General features: G+C 46.9%; 1 protein-coding gene across 1 annotated transcript in view; it reads left to right on the top strand.

Moving 5' to 3' along the window:
• Positions 1–13,794, top strand: part of LOC135511177 (polyunsaturated fatty acid 5-lipoxygenase-like) — a 34,685-nt gene that overhangs the window by 13,392 nt on the left and 7,499 nt on the right. The window contains exons 5-7 of the mRNA XM_064932782.1: positions 10,896–11,002; positions 11,444–11,616; positions 11,858–12,004. Coding sequence (XP_064788854.1) covers positions 10,896–11,002; positions 11,444–11,616; positions 11,858–12,004 — 427 coding nt within the window. The remainder of the gene's footprint in view (positions 1–10,895; positions 11,003–11,443; positions 11,617–11,857; positions 12,005–13,794) is intronic.

Genomic DNA, 13,794 nt, shown 5'->3' with positions numbered 1-13,794 from the left:
GACAAAAAGCACAATGGGGACATCTACTGACCAAAACCCGGAACAACCCTGGCCAAATCCTGACAGAATCCCCCCTAGGAACGGCTCCTGACGTTCCTACCAGCTCTCTCAGGGTGGAGGACCCTGAACTGACGAATGAGGTCAGGGTCCAGGATGTCTTTGGCAGGAACCCAGGAGCGCTCCTCAGGACCGTAGCCTTCCCAGTCCACCAGATACTGCCAGGACCGCTGCACCCGGCGGGAATCCAGTATCCGGTGGACGGTATAAGCCGGCTGGCCTCCAATGACACGAGGCGGAGGGGGAGGTCTGTCTGCCGGGACAAGGGGAGAAAAAACAACAGGTTTTAACAATGACACATGAAATGTGGGATTAATCTTAAGGGATCTGGGTAAGTGTAGGCGATAAGAAACTGGGTTAACTCTCCTGGCAACCTTGAAGGGACCGATGTATTTTTGGGACAGCTTGCGAGACTCCACCCGTAGAGGTAAGTCTCTTGTGGAAAGCCAGACTCTCTGGCCGGGGCGCAGGGTAGGCCCGGGACGGCGACGTCTGTTGGCTTGTTGTTGATACCTCTGTGAGGAACGCATCAGATTAAGACGGGTCTTCCTCCACATAAGCCGACAGCGTCTGACGAACCTCAAGGCTGAAGGCACTCTGACTTCTGCCTCCTGGTCCGGGAACAATGGAGGAGCATAGCCAAACTGACACTCGTGCGGGGACATACCAGTGGAGGAGGAGCGCAAGGTGTTGTGCGCGTATTCGGCCCAAACAATAAAGGATGACCATGTGGACGGGTTGTCACGAGTCATACATCGGAGGGTGGTTTCCAGCTCTTGATTCATCCTCTCTGTTTGACCGTTGGACTCCGGATGGTACCCTGAAGATAGACTGGCAGAAGCCCCCATGAGTTGGCAGAAGGCCTTCCAAAACCTTGAGGCGAACTGGGGACCTCTGTCAGAAACCACATCTTGAGGAATGCCGAAGACTCGGAACACATGATTAATTACCAACTCAGCCGTTTCCTTGGCAGAAGGTAACTTAGTCAGAGGGACGAACCTGGCCGCCTTTGAAAACCTGTCGATTATGACTAGGATAGTAGTATTGCCATGGGATGGAGGAAGTCCAGTAATAAAGTCCAAGGAGATATGGGACCAGGGTCTGTGGGGAACAGGTAAAGGGTGAAGGAGTCCTTGAGGGCGGAGGTGAGAAGATTTGCCCTGGCAGCACACGGGGCAGGCATTGACGAAAGTGGCAACGTCTTCTCTTATGGTAGGCCACCAGAACTTACGCTGGATGAACTCCAAGGTGCGACCTACGCCCGGATGACAGGTGAGGCGAGAGGAGTGCCCCCACAGAAGGACCTGAGTCCTCACTGCCTTGGGGACAAACAACCGATTGGCAGGGCCTCCTTTAGGGTCCGGTTCGCTAGCTTGAGCACGTCTCACGGTATCCTCAACTTGCCACGAGATCGGAGCCACAATCTTAGCAGCAGGAAGGACAGGCATGTCCGTGTCATCTCGAATGGCAGGAGCGTAGACTCGGGACAGGGCATCCGGTTTGAGATTCTTCGACCCGGGCCGATAGGTGAGGATAAACTGGAATCGATTGAAGAAAAGAGACCATCTAGCTTGTCTAGAGTTCAATCGCTTCGCCTGCTGGATATACTCCAGATTTTTGTGGTCCGTAAGCACTTGAAACGGGTGAGAAGCCCCCTCGAGCCAGTGTCTCCATTCCTTCAATGCCATCTTAACCGCTAGGAGTTCACGATCCCCACATCGTAGTTCCTCTCAGTCGGGGTAAGCCGGTGTGAGAAGAAAGCGCACGGATGAAGCTTCTTGTCTTCACCCCTCTGAGACAGGACAGCTCCAACACCAACCTCTGATGCGTCTACCTCCACCACAAATGGTTCATCCGTAGTCGGTAGTATCAGGATGGGAGCAGAGAGGACGCGCTGCTTGAGTCCTTGGAAGGCCGTCTCAGCTTCTCTTCCCCACAAAAACCTTGCATTGCCACCTTTGGTTAAAGCTGAGAGAGGAGCTGCCACCAAACTGAAGTTCTTGATGAACTTGCGGTAAAAGTTTGTGAAGCCCAGGAAACGCTGAACATCCTTAACGGATTTGGGGGTGGGCCAATCCGCTACCGCCCCTACCTTCCTAGGGTCCATTTGGACTCGACCGGGTTCCACTACAAATCCCAGGAATTGTACTCGGGATGAATGGAATTCACATTTTTCCGGCTTAACGTACAGATGGCTGTCCAGGAGGCGTTTGAGTACTTGTCTGACATGCTTAGTGTGTTCTTGAAGGGAGCTCGAAAAGATGAGGATGTCATCCAAGTAAACGAACACAAATATGTTAAGCATATCCCTAAGCACATCGTTTATGAGCGCTTGGAACACCGCTGGGGCGTTGGTCAGGCCGAAGGGCATCACCAAGTATTCATAGTGACCAGTAGGCGTGTTGAAAGCGGTCTTCCACTCGTCACCAGGTCTGATCCGCACAAGATGGTATGCGTTCCGCAGGTCAAGCTTAGTGAAAACAACTGCTTCCTGGAGCAGCTCGAAGGCTGTGGCCATAAGGGGTAGCGGGTAACGGTTACGGACGGTTATGTCATTGAGTCCCCGGTAGTCGATGCAAGGACGTAATCCACCATCTTTCTTGGCCACAAAGAAAAACCCTGCTCCCGCCGGGGAGGTTGATGGACGCATGAGGCCTGCTTCCAGAGAGTCCTTGATGTAGGTATCCATAGCAGCTCGTTCGGGTGGAGATAGGGAAAAGATCCGACCCCTGGGGGGCAAGTGCCCGGAAACAGGTCGATGGGGCAATCGTAAGATCTATGGGGTGGTAGCATGGTGGCCCTCTGTTTGCTAAACACCAGTTTGAGGTCATGGTAACACTCGGGAACTCGGGTCAGGTCGATGGATTCTAAAGACTCGGGAGTAGAACTCTGGGAATTCTGGAAAATACAAGTAGCTTGGCACGTAGGACCCCACTGCTTGATAGTGCCCACAGACCAGTCGATGTGAGGGTTATGGCTGTGAAGCCAGGGGTATCCAAGGACGAGAGGGAACTCGGAACAGGAGATCAAATGAAAGTTCATCAATTCCTGGTGTTGTGAAACTGAAAGTCTCAAGGAGGTAGTGACATGAGTGACAAGTCCAGATCCCAAAGGGCTTCCATCCAATGTAGTAACCCTCATGGGGTCACTTAGAGGTTCAGAGGGAACGCCATTCTCCTTCGCCCAGACACCATCCATGAAGTTACCTGCGGCTCCAGAGTCTACCAAGGCTTGAAGGTGAAGCTTGTGGTTGTCCCAGGAGAGGGTGACTGGAATGAGCAGACGGGAGTTGGACGGATGGGAGGAGGTTATGTTTCCCGTTACAGTTCCCCCGGTCTGTACGGGACAGAGCGTTTCCCTGGAGCCCGGGACACGTGGAACGGAAATGGCCCGGTTTGCCGCAATATAGACAGCGTCGCTCCTCATCCGGCGGTCTCTCTCAGCCTGTGAGATGCGTCCAATCTGCATGGGTTCCGGTGGAGCCAGCGATGATAAAGGTGGGGACTCGGAGCTGGGACTGATAGGGGCTAGAGGTCTACGGTTGAGTTCTCTCTCTCTCAGACGCTGGTCAATGCGTGAGGCCAACTTGATCAGGGACTCGAGATTGTCCGGTGGTTCCCGAGTGGCCAGTTCATCTTGGATAGTGTCGGAAAGGCCTTTCAGAAAGCACACCGTGAGCGCCTCGTTGTTCCAGCCACTCGCTGCTGCCACCGTGCGGAACTGGATGGCATAGTCCGTCACGCTGCGCCAACCTTGATGGAGAGTCAGGAGCTGTTTGGCTGAGTCAGAACCACTGCTTGGGCCTTGAAACACTCGTTTGAATTCCTCAGCAAAGGCAGAGTAGCTGGCACAGCAGGAACTATGGGCATCCCACACAGCAGTAGCCCAGGCCAGGGCTTTTTCCGACAGCAGGGTGATGATATATGCGATCTTAGACCGGTCGGTGGGAAACGACGAGGGTTGCAGCTCAAAGGAGAGAGAACATTGAGTGAGAAAGCCTTTACAAGCACTTGGATCACCTGAGAACCGTTGGGGAGGTGGAAGACGAGGTTCAGCCAGGGGGTTAACTGCCATGGGTACGTGAACCTGAGGTACTGGGACGGAAACTGTTGCCGGGGTAAGTCGATCAGATATTTGCTTAATGGAAGTCAGCATCTCCGACAGAAGATGAGAATGTCTAGCCATTAAGGCCTCTTGCTGAACCAGGGCGGCTTCGTGGCGTTGGACAGTCTCCTGGTGGTGGGACAGCGTGGCAAAAAGGTCCTGGGAACTGGCTGCCTCTGGGTTCATTTTTGGCTCTGTGTTTCTGTCAGGACCCGGTATCGAACCTGGGTCTCCGGAGTGAGAAACAGTCACTTAACCAACTGAGCCACGAATAGACAGCAGAACCCAGAAGATGAGGCAGACACAGCAGTACTTAAGACGGTGTATTTAATAAAAAAAAAATCCTAAAATGCAAAAAATGGCAAATCCAAAAGGTGGTAGGACAAACACAAAAAGACCTCAAAAGAAACTCACCAAAAAATAAACAAAAACAAAAAAACAGAATACCACAAGAACTTCACCCGGAATCGACAAGAGCACACAGAACACTAGGGCAGGGTGCTAACATACAAACACAGAGCACAGAACTGAGGGAAACAAAGGGTTTAAATACAATCAGGGGAAACGAGACACAGGTGCAAATAATAATGGGGATCAAGGGAAAAACATAGGGACAAAAAGCACAATGGGGACATCTACTGACCAAAACCCGGAACAACCCTGGCCAAATCCTGACAAGTACTCCCTGTTTATAGCTCCACATTGATCTGGTACTGGCACTCCCTGTTTATAGCTCCACATTGATCTGGTACTCCCTGTTTATTGTACCACATTGATCTGGTACTGGTACTCCCTGTATATAGCTCCACATTGATCTGGTACTGGTACTCCCTGAATATAGCTCCACATTGATCTGGTACTGGTACTCCCTGTTTATAGCTCCACATCGATCTGGTACTGGTACTCCCTGTTTATAGCTCCACATTGATCTGGTACTGGTACCCCCTGTTTATAGCTCCATATTGATATGGTACTAGTCCTCCCTGTTAATAGCTCCACATTGATCTGGTACTCCCTGTTTATAGCTCCACATTGATCTGGTACTGGTACTCCCTGTATATAGCTCCACATTAATCTGGTACTCCCTGTATATAGCTCCACATTGATCTGGTACGAGTACTCCCTGTTTATAGCTCCACATTGATCTGGTACTGGCACTCCCTGTATATAGCTCCACATTGATCTGGTACTGGTACTCCCTGTTTATAGCTCCACATTGATCTGGTACGAGTACTCCCTGTTTATAGCTCCACATTGATCTGGTACTGGTACTCCCTGTATATAGCTCCACATTGATATGGTACTGGTACTCCCTGTTTATAGCTCCACATTGATCTGGTACTGGTACTCCCTGTATATAGCTCCACATTGATCTGGTACTGGTACTCCCTGTTTATAGCTCCACGTTGATCTGGTACTCCCTGTTTATAGCTCCACATTGATCTGGTACTCCCTGTATATAGCTCCACATTGATCTGGTACTGGTACTCCCTGTTTATAGCTCCACATTGATCTGGTACTCCCTGTTTATAGCTCCACATTGATCTGGTACTGGTACTCCCTGTTTATAGCTCCACGTTGATCTGGTACTCCCTGTTTATAGCTCCACATTGATCTGGTACTCCCTGTATATAGCTCCACATTGATCTGCTACTGGTACTCCCTGTTTATAGCTCCACATTGATCTGGCACTGGTACTCCCTGTATATAACTCCATTCTTGTGTATTTTAAACCTACAGTAGGCCTCTTTCCAATGTGGAGATTTACACATGGTTTAATTTGTACTCTCTACAGTGCTAAACCTACAGTAGACCTAGTCTTTCCAATTTGGAGATATACACTGTGTTTAATTTGTGCTCTCTACAGTGCTAAACCTACAGTAGACCTAGTCTTTCCAATGTGGAGATATACACTGTGTTTAATTTGTACTCTCTACAGTGCTAAACCTACAGTAGACCTAGTCTTTCCAATGTGGAGATATACACTGTGTTTAATTTGTGCTCTCTACAGTGCTAAACCTACAGCAGGCCTCTTTCCAATGTGGAGATTTACACTGGGTTTAATTTGTGCTCTCTACAGTGCTAAACCTACAGCAGGCCTCTTTCCAATGTGGAGATTTACACTGGGTTTAATTTGTACTCTCTACAGTGCTAAACCTACAGCCGGCCTCTTTCCCAATGTTGAGATTTACACATGGTTTAATTTGTACTCTCTACAGTGCTAAACCTACAGCCGGCCTCTTTCCAATGTGGAGATGTCCATGTAGAAGACCCATTCTTGTCATAATAGGGCATTTTTTTGTTTTTAGGGGCAGTATTGGTTTATTGCATTGACACTTCTGCTCTAAATGTCAGGTCGTCCAGGATGGAGCTGTCATCTAGTGAGGTGTTCCTCTGAATGTTTTTTTATTGTTCTCAAAGGGACTTCATGGTTTGAATAAAGGCTAAATGGGAAACAGAAATCCATTGTTGGCTCAGCAGGTGGGTGGTGAGTAGTATGTAAATGTGACTAAAAGGTAACCTGTTTTAAAGCTCTGTATGAAAGCCTATGGAACAGGATAGTTCATGTATGAGTAACCAGGGACATTTGCATGTATCCTACACATCACCAGACCTTAACACAGACACATATTGTTTTAATTTTTTGTTAAATTTATTTAACCTGGTAGGCTAGTTGAGAACAAGTTCTCATTTACAACTGCGACCTGGCCAAGATAAAGCAAAGCAGTGCGAAATAAACAACAACACATACACATGGAATAAACAAACATACAGTCAATAACACAATAGAAAAAAAAGAAAGTCTATATACAGTATGTGCAAATGGCGTGAGGAGGTATGCAATAAATAGGCCATAGTAGCGAAGTAATTACAATTTAGCAAATTAACACGGGAGTGATAGATGAGCAGATGATGATGTGCAAGTAGAAATACTGGTGTGCAAAAGAGCAGAAAAGTAAATAAAAACGATATGGGGATGAGGTAGGTAGATTGGATGTGCTATTTACAGATCCGCTATGTACAGCTGCAGCGATTGGTTAGCTGCTCAGATAGCTGATGTTTAAAGTTATTGAGGGAAATATAAGTCTCCAGCTTCAGTGATTTTTGCAAATAATTTCAGTCATTGGCAGCAGAGAACTGGAAGGAAAGGCGACCAAAGTGGTGTTGGCTTTGGGGATGACCAGTGAGATATACCTGCTGGAGTACATGCTACGGGTGGGTGTTGTTATCGTGACCAGTGAGCTGAGATAAGGCAGAGCTTTACTTAGTATAGACATAGATGACCTGGAGCCAGTGGGTCTGGCGACGAATATGTAGCGAGGGCCAGACGAGAGCATATAGGTCGCAGTGGTGGGAGGTATAAGGGGCTTTGGTGACAAAATGGATGGCACTGTGATAGACTTCATCCAGTTTGCTGAGTGGAGCAGCTATTTTGTAAATGACATCGCTGAAGTTGAGGATCGGTAGGATAGTCAGTTTTACGAGGGTATGTTTGGCGGCGTGAGTGAAGGAGGATTTGTTGCGAAATAGGAAGCCGATTTTAGATTTAATTTTGGATTGGAGATGTTTAATATGAGTCTGGAAGGAGAGTTTACAGTCTAGCCAGACACCTAGTTATTTGTAGTTGTCCACATATTCTAAGTCAGAACCGTCCAGAGTAGTTATGCTAGTCGGGCGGGCGGGTGCGGGCAGCGAGCGGTTGAAAAGCATGCATTTGGTTTTACTTGTGTTTAAGAGCAGTTGGAGGCTACGGAAGGAGTGTTGTATGGCATTGAAGCTTGTTTGGAGGTTAGTTAACACAGTGTCCAGAGAAGGGCCAGGTGTATTCAGAATGGTGTCGTCTGCATAGAGGTGGATCAGGGAATCACCCGAAGCAAGAGAAACATCAGTGATATATACAGAGAAAACAGTCATCCCGATAATCAATCCCTGTGATTTGACACACTGAACTCTGTCTGAGAAGTAGTTGGTGAAACAGGCGAGGCAGTCATTTGAGAAACCAAGGCTGTTGAGTCTGTGGATAAGAATATGGTGATTGACAGAGTCAAAAGCCTTGGACAGGTCGATGAAGACGGCTGCACAGTACTGTCTTTTATCGATGCTGGTTATGATATTGTTTAGGACCTTGAGCGTGGCTGGGTGGACCCATGACCAGCTTGGAAACCGGATTGCACAGCGGAGAAGGTTCGGTGGGATTCAAAATGGTCAATGATCTGTTTATTAACTTGGCTTTCAAAGACTTTAGAAAGGCAGGGCAGGATGGATATTGGTCTATAACAGTTTGGGTCCAGAGTGTCACCCCCTTTGAAGAGGGGGACGACCGCGGCATCTTTCCAATCTTTAGGAATCTCAGACGATACGAAAGAGAGGTTGAACAGGCTGGTAATGGGAGTTGCAACAAGGCGGCTGATACTTTGAGAAAGAGAGGGTCCAGATTGTCTAGCCCAGCTGACTTGCACAGGTCCAGGTTTTGCAGCTCTTTCAGAACATCTGCTATCTGGATTTGGATGAAGGAGAAGGTGGGGAGGCTTGGGCAAGTAGCTGCGGGGGGTGCGAAGCTGTTGGCCGGGGTTGGGGTAGCCAGGAGGAAAGCATGGCCAGCCGTAGAGAAATGCTGATTGAAATTCTCGATTATCGTGGATTTATCGGTGGTGACAGTGTTACCTAGCCTCACTGTGTGGGCAGTTTGGAGGAGGTGCTCTTATTCTCCATGGACTTTTCAGTGTCCCAAAACATTTTGGAGTTAGAGCTACAGAATGCAAATTTCTCTTTGAAAAAGCTAGTTTTTGATTCCCGGACTGACTGCATGTATTGATTCCTGACTTCCCTGAAAAAGTAGACAAATGCTTTGGTTCTAACCTATCAGCTTACTGTATGCTTTTAATCTACATTATGAAATAAGGTGAATATGGGTGATGATGAGGTCCAACTTTCCTTTGATTGCTTAGGAGGGATAGCAACCTTGGAAACGGGTTGTCTGTCTTTGCTCTGTAGTTCCTCTGTAGTTCCTCTGTAGTTCAGTTGGTAGAGCATGGCGCTTATAATGCCAGGATAGTGGGTTCGATTCCCTGGATCACCCATATGTAAACACACATGATTGTAAGTCGCTTTGGATAAAAGCATCTGCAAAATGACTTATACACTCAGTGTACAAAACATTAATGACAGCTGCTCATTACATAGCCTGGTCAGTTGATGATCCCTTGTTCATGTCACTTCAATCAGTGTAGATAATTTGGAGGAGACAGGTTACATGTAAATAATGCTTTTCAAGCCTTGAGACATGGATTGTGTTTTCAAACTTTGAGACATGAATTGTGTATGCATTCCATTCAGAGGGTGAATAGCCAAGACAAATAATTTAAGTGCCTTTGAACGGGGTATGGTAGTAGGTGCCAGGCACGCTGGTTTGTGTCAGGAACTGCAACACTGCTGGGTTTTTCAAACTCAAAGTTTCCTGTGTGTATCAAGAATGGTCCCGTTGGAGTCAACATGGGCCAGCATCCCTGTGGAACGCTTTTGACGCCTTATAGTCCATGCTCCAACGAATTGGGGGGGTGGTGCAACTCAATATTAGGAAGGTGTTCTTAATGTTTGGTCTACTCAAAGGCGTGATGAGGAACTAGAGGAAGTGGCTGGTGTTAGCATGCCATGTATTTATAGTCCTGAGAAGTGTTGGTGTCATCATGACTAACTGTGTTGCTATGGCTTGTTTGAATAACGGATTTTTTTGTGCAGCTGAATTATTTGTGCAGATGAATTATTTGTGCAGCTGAATTATTTGTGCAGCTGAATTATTTGTGCAGATGATTTATTTGTGCAGCTGAATTATTTGTGCAGCTGAATTATTTGTGCAGATGATTTATTTGTGCAGCTGAATTATTTGTGCAGCTGAATTATTTGTGCAGATGATTTATTTGTGCAGCTGAATTATTTGTGCAGATGATTTATTTGTGCAGATGAATTATTTGTGCAGCTGAATTATTTGTGCAGCTGAATTATTTGTGCAGCTGAATTATTTGTGCAGATGATTTATTTGTGCAGCTGAATTATTTGTGCAGAAGATTTATTTGTGCAGCTGAATTATTTGTGCAGATGATTTATTTGTGCAGCTGATTTATTTGTGCAGGTGATTTATTTGTGCAGCTGAATTTGCATTACCACCTTATCTGCAGAGAGCACAGAGTACAAAGGACTACATGCAGTACGTTGTGCTATTAAGACATTGCACAATGCTTGATGTAGATTTACCAGACTGGTGATGGGTAGGATTACATTCAAAGCATGATGACTGACCTCCATTGATAGTACCAATGTACCAATGACTAGTAAACATTACTCACCACGAGGTGAGTAGCAGCATTCTCAGTATCCCAAATGTTGTTGCCAAAGTACTGCACACATATGTGCGCGTATCATAACAAGGAAGGGAAGCGCGGTAACTCTATCCATAAATTAATCCCTGACAACCAACACTGCTAACATTCTAATATAAGGTGGATAAGTGTGTAAAGAATGTGTACATACATCAGCAACTCCTGAATTGTCTTGTTTGTTGATCACATTGAAATGAGAAGAAAATAACTCAACATAAATCTTAGCTTCGCTTGACCATCCTGATCTCCCGAGATTACATTTTGTTTCTCTACATGGTATTGCAGAGGTCAGTCAGGAGGGTGGATCAGGAATCATAAATCTCCTGCAGCTAGATGATGTTATCCTTTCCTCCCCAGGATAGAGAACCTGTGTGTGAACCAGTTCATGCACATGTTCCAGTCCTCCTGGAATGACTTTGCTGACTTTGAGCGGATCTTCGTCAGGATCAAAAACACCATTTCAGGTGTGTGGTCACTGTTTTCTCCATAGAATGTGGTCCATGTTTTCTCCATAGAATGTGGTCACTGTTTTCTCCATAGAATGTGTTCACTGTTTTCTCCATAGAATGTGGTCACTGTTTTCTCCATAGAATGTGGTCACTGTTTTCTCCATAGAATGTGGTCACTTTTCTCCATAGAATGTGGTCACTGTTTTCTCCATAGGGTCCCCTTATGTAAGACCGGCACTATACTAGCTGTTTCTGCAATCATTCTCTTCTCCTCTCCTCCTTCTCTCTTCTCCCCTCTTCCTCTTCTCTACCTCCTTTTCTCCCCCTCCCCTCCTCTCTTCTCCTCTCCCCTCCTCTCCCATCCTCTCCCCTCCTCTCCCATCCCGTCCCCTTTCCTCTCCTCTCCTCTCCTCTCCTCTCCTCTCCTCTCCTCTCCTCACCCTGTTCCTATCCTAGAGTATGTGATGCAGCACTGGAAAGAGGACTTTATGTTTGGATACCAGTACCTGAACGGCTGTAACCCAGTGATGATTCAGAAGTGCACCAAGCTGCCAGAGAAGTTCCCCGTTACACACAACATGGTGGCAGACTGTCTGGAGAGAGAGATGACTCTGGAGGAGGAGATCAAGGTAGAGACTGAACCCATAGAGATCCTATTCAATTATTCTAATTCCTAATTCTATAACTGATACACACATGTCACATGTCACCTGCACGCAGTTGTGCAAGCATATATACATGCATGCACACATCACATCCACTCACTGTACCTGTGTCAGATTGTACACACAAAAAGACAAGGCATTCAGAAAGACAGACTCGGAGGTTCATTCTAAGACATTCACCCCTTGTATTACGTGTTGTTTGCAGGCTGGTAACATCTACCTAGCAGACTATGAGTTGATGGAAGACATCAGTCCCAACAGTACAGACCCCTGTACTCTACAGTACCTGGCTGCTCCTATCTGTCTGCTGTACAATAACAGCCAGAGCAAGATCCTGCCTCTGGCCATACAGGTAGGCTGCATGCTTAGAAAAACACTAGGGAGCAGCTGGCTTGTGGTAACCCTAGCCATTAGCCAAATAGCTCAGCTGAACAACTGTTTGTGTCATAATAGTGTAACGTTTAAGTCCTTTTGTCAATTGTTATAAGGGTGTTCCACAAAATTAGTGGCTTTTGCATTCCTTTGATATCTTAAGTAGAAACTGCGCACAATATTGCATAAAAATGTATAAAAAAGTGAATAAAGGCTAAAGTGTCCATCTGTCAACCCTTTGTCACTTCTAGGAAGATTTTAACCAACTTAATCCCAAAAGTTATCCAAGTTTCACCAACATTGTAAAGCCCTAGTTATTTTGTTTATTTAGTTATTTAATGTGAATAGTGATTGGCTTGGGGGTTCAAGCTGTTTAGAAGCATCTTGGACCTAGACTTGGCGCTCAGGTACCTCTTGCCGTGTGGTAGCAGAGAAAACAGTCTATGACTAGGGTGGCTGGAGTCTTTGACAATTTTTAGGGTCTCACTCTGACACCACATGGTATAGAGGTCCTGGATGACAGGAAGCTTGGCCCCGGTGATGTACTGGGCCTTACGCACTACCCTCTGTAGTACCTTGCGGTCAGAGGCGAGCAGTTTCCATACCCGGCAGTGATGCAACCCGTCAGGATGCTCTCGATGGTGGAGCTGTAAGACCTTTTGAGGATCTGAGGACCCATGCCAAATCTTTTCAGTCTCCTTGTGGGGTAATAGGTTTTGTCGTGCCCTCTTCACGTCTGTCTTGGTGTGCTTGGACTATGTTAGTTTGTTGGTGATGTGGACGCCAAGGAACTTGAATCTTTCAACCTGCTCCACTACAGCCTCGTCGATGAGAATGGGGGCGTGCTCGGTCCTCCTTTTCCTGTAGTCCACAATCATCTCCTTAGTCTTAACCAGGTTGAGGGATAGGTTGTTGTCCTTGCACCACATGGTCAGGTCTCATCGTTGTCGGTAATCAGGACTACCACTGTTGTGTCATCTGGAAACTTAATGATGGTGTTGGAGTCGTGCCTGGCTGTGCAGTCATGAGTGAACAGGGAGTACAGGAGGTGACTGAGCACGCACCCCTGAGGGGCCCCTGTGTTGAGGATCAGCGTGGCGGATGTGTTGTTATCTACCCTTACCACCTGGGGACGGCCTGATAAGAAGTCCAGGATCCAGTTGCAGAGGGAGGTGTTTAGTCCCAGGGTCCTTAGCTTGTTGATGATCTTTGAGGGCACTATGATATTGAATGTTGAGCTGTAGTCAATGAATAGCATTCTCACATAGGTGTTCCTTTTGTCCAGGTGGGAAAGGGCAGTGTGGAGTGCAATAGAGATTTCATCATCTGTGGATCTGTTAGGGCGGTATGCAAATTGGAGTGGGTCTAGGGTTTCTGGGATAATGTCGTTGATGTGAGCCATGACCAGCCTTTCAAAGCACTTAATGGCTACGGGTCGGTAGTCATTTAGGCAGGTTACCTTAGTGTTGTGTTCTTGAGCACAGGGACTATGGTGGTCTGCTTAAAACATGTTGGTATTACAGACTTGGACAGGGAGAGCTTGAAAATGTCAGTGAAGACACTTGCCAGTTGGTCAGCGCATGCTCACAGTACACGTCCTAGTAATCCGTCTGGCCCTGTGACCTTGTGAATGTTAAAGGTCTTACCCACATTGGCTGTGGAGAGCGTGATCACACAGCCGTCCAGAACAGCTGGTGCTCCCATGCATGTTTCAGTGTTATTTGTTTCGAAGCGAGCATAGAAGTAGTTTAGCTCATCTGGTACGCTCGT

Source organism: Oncorhynchus masou, chromosome 23 (assembly GCF_036934945.1).
Source record: "Oncorhynchus masou masou isolate Uvic2021 chromosome 23, UVic_Omas_1.1, whole genome shotgun sequence".
NCBI lineage: Eukaryota > Metazoa > Chordata > Actinopteri > Salmoniformes > Salmonidae > Oncorhynchus > Oncorhynchus masou.
Note: the sequence above shows the minus strand (reverse complement) of the source record. Positions and strands in the feature narration are given on the sequence as shown.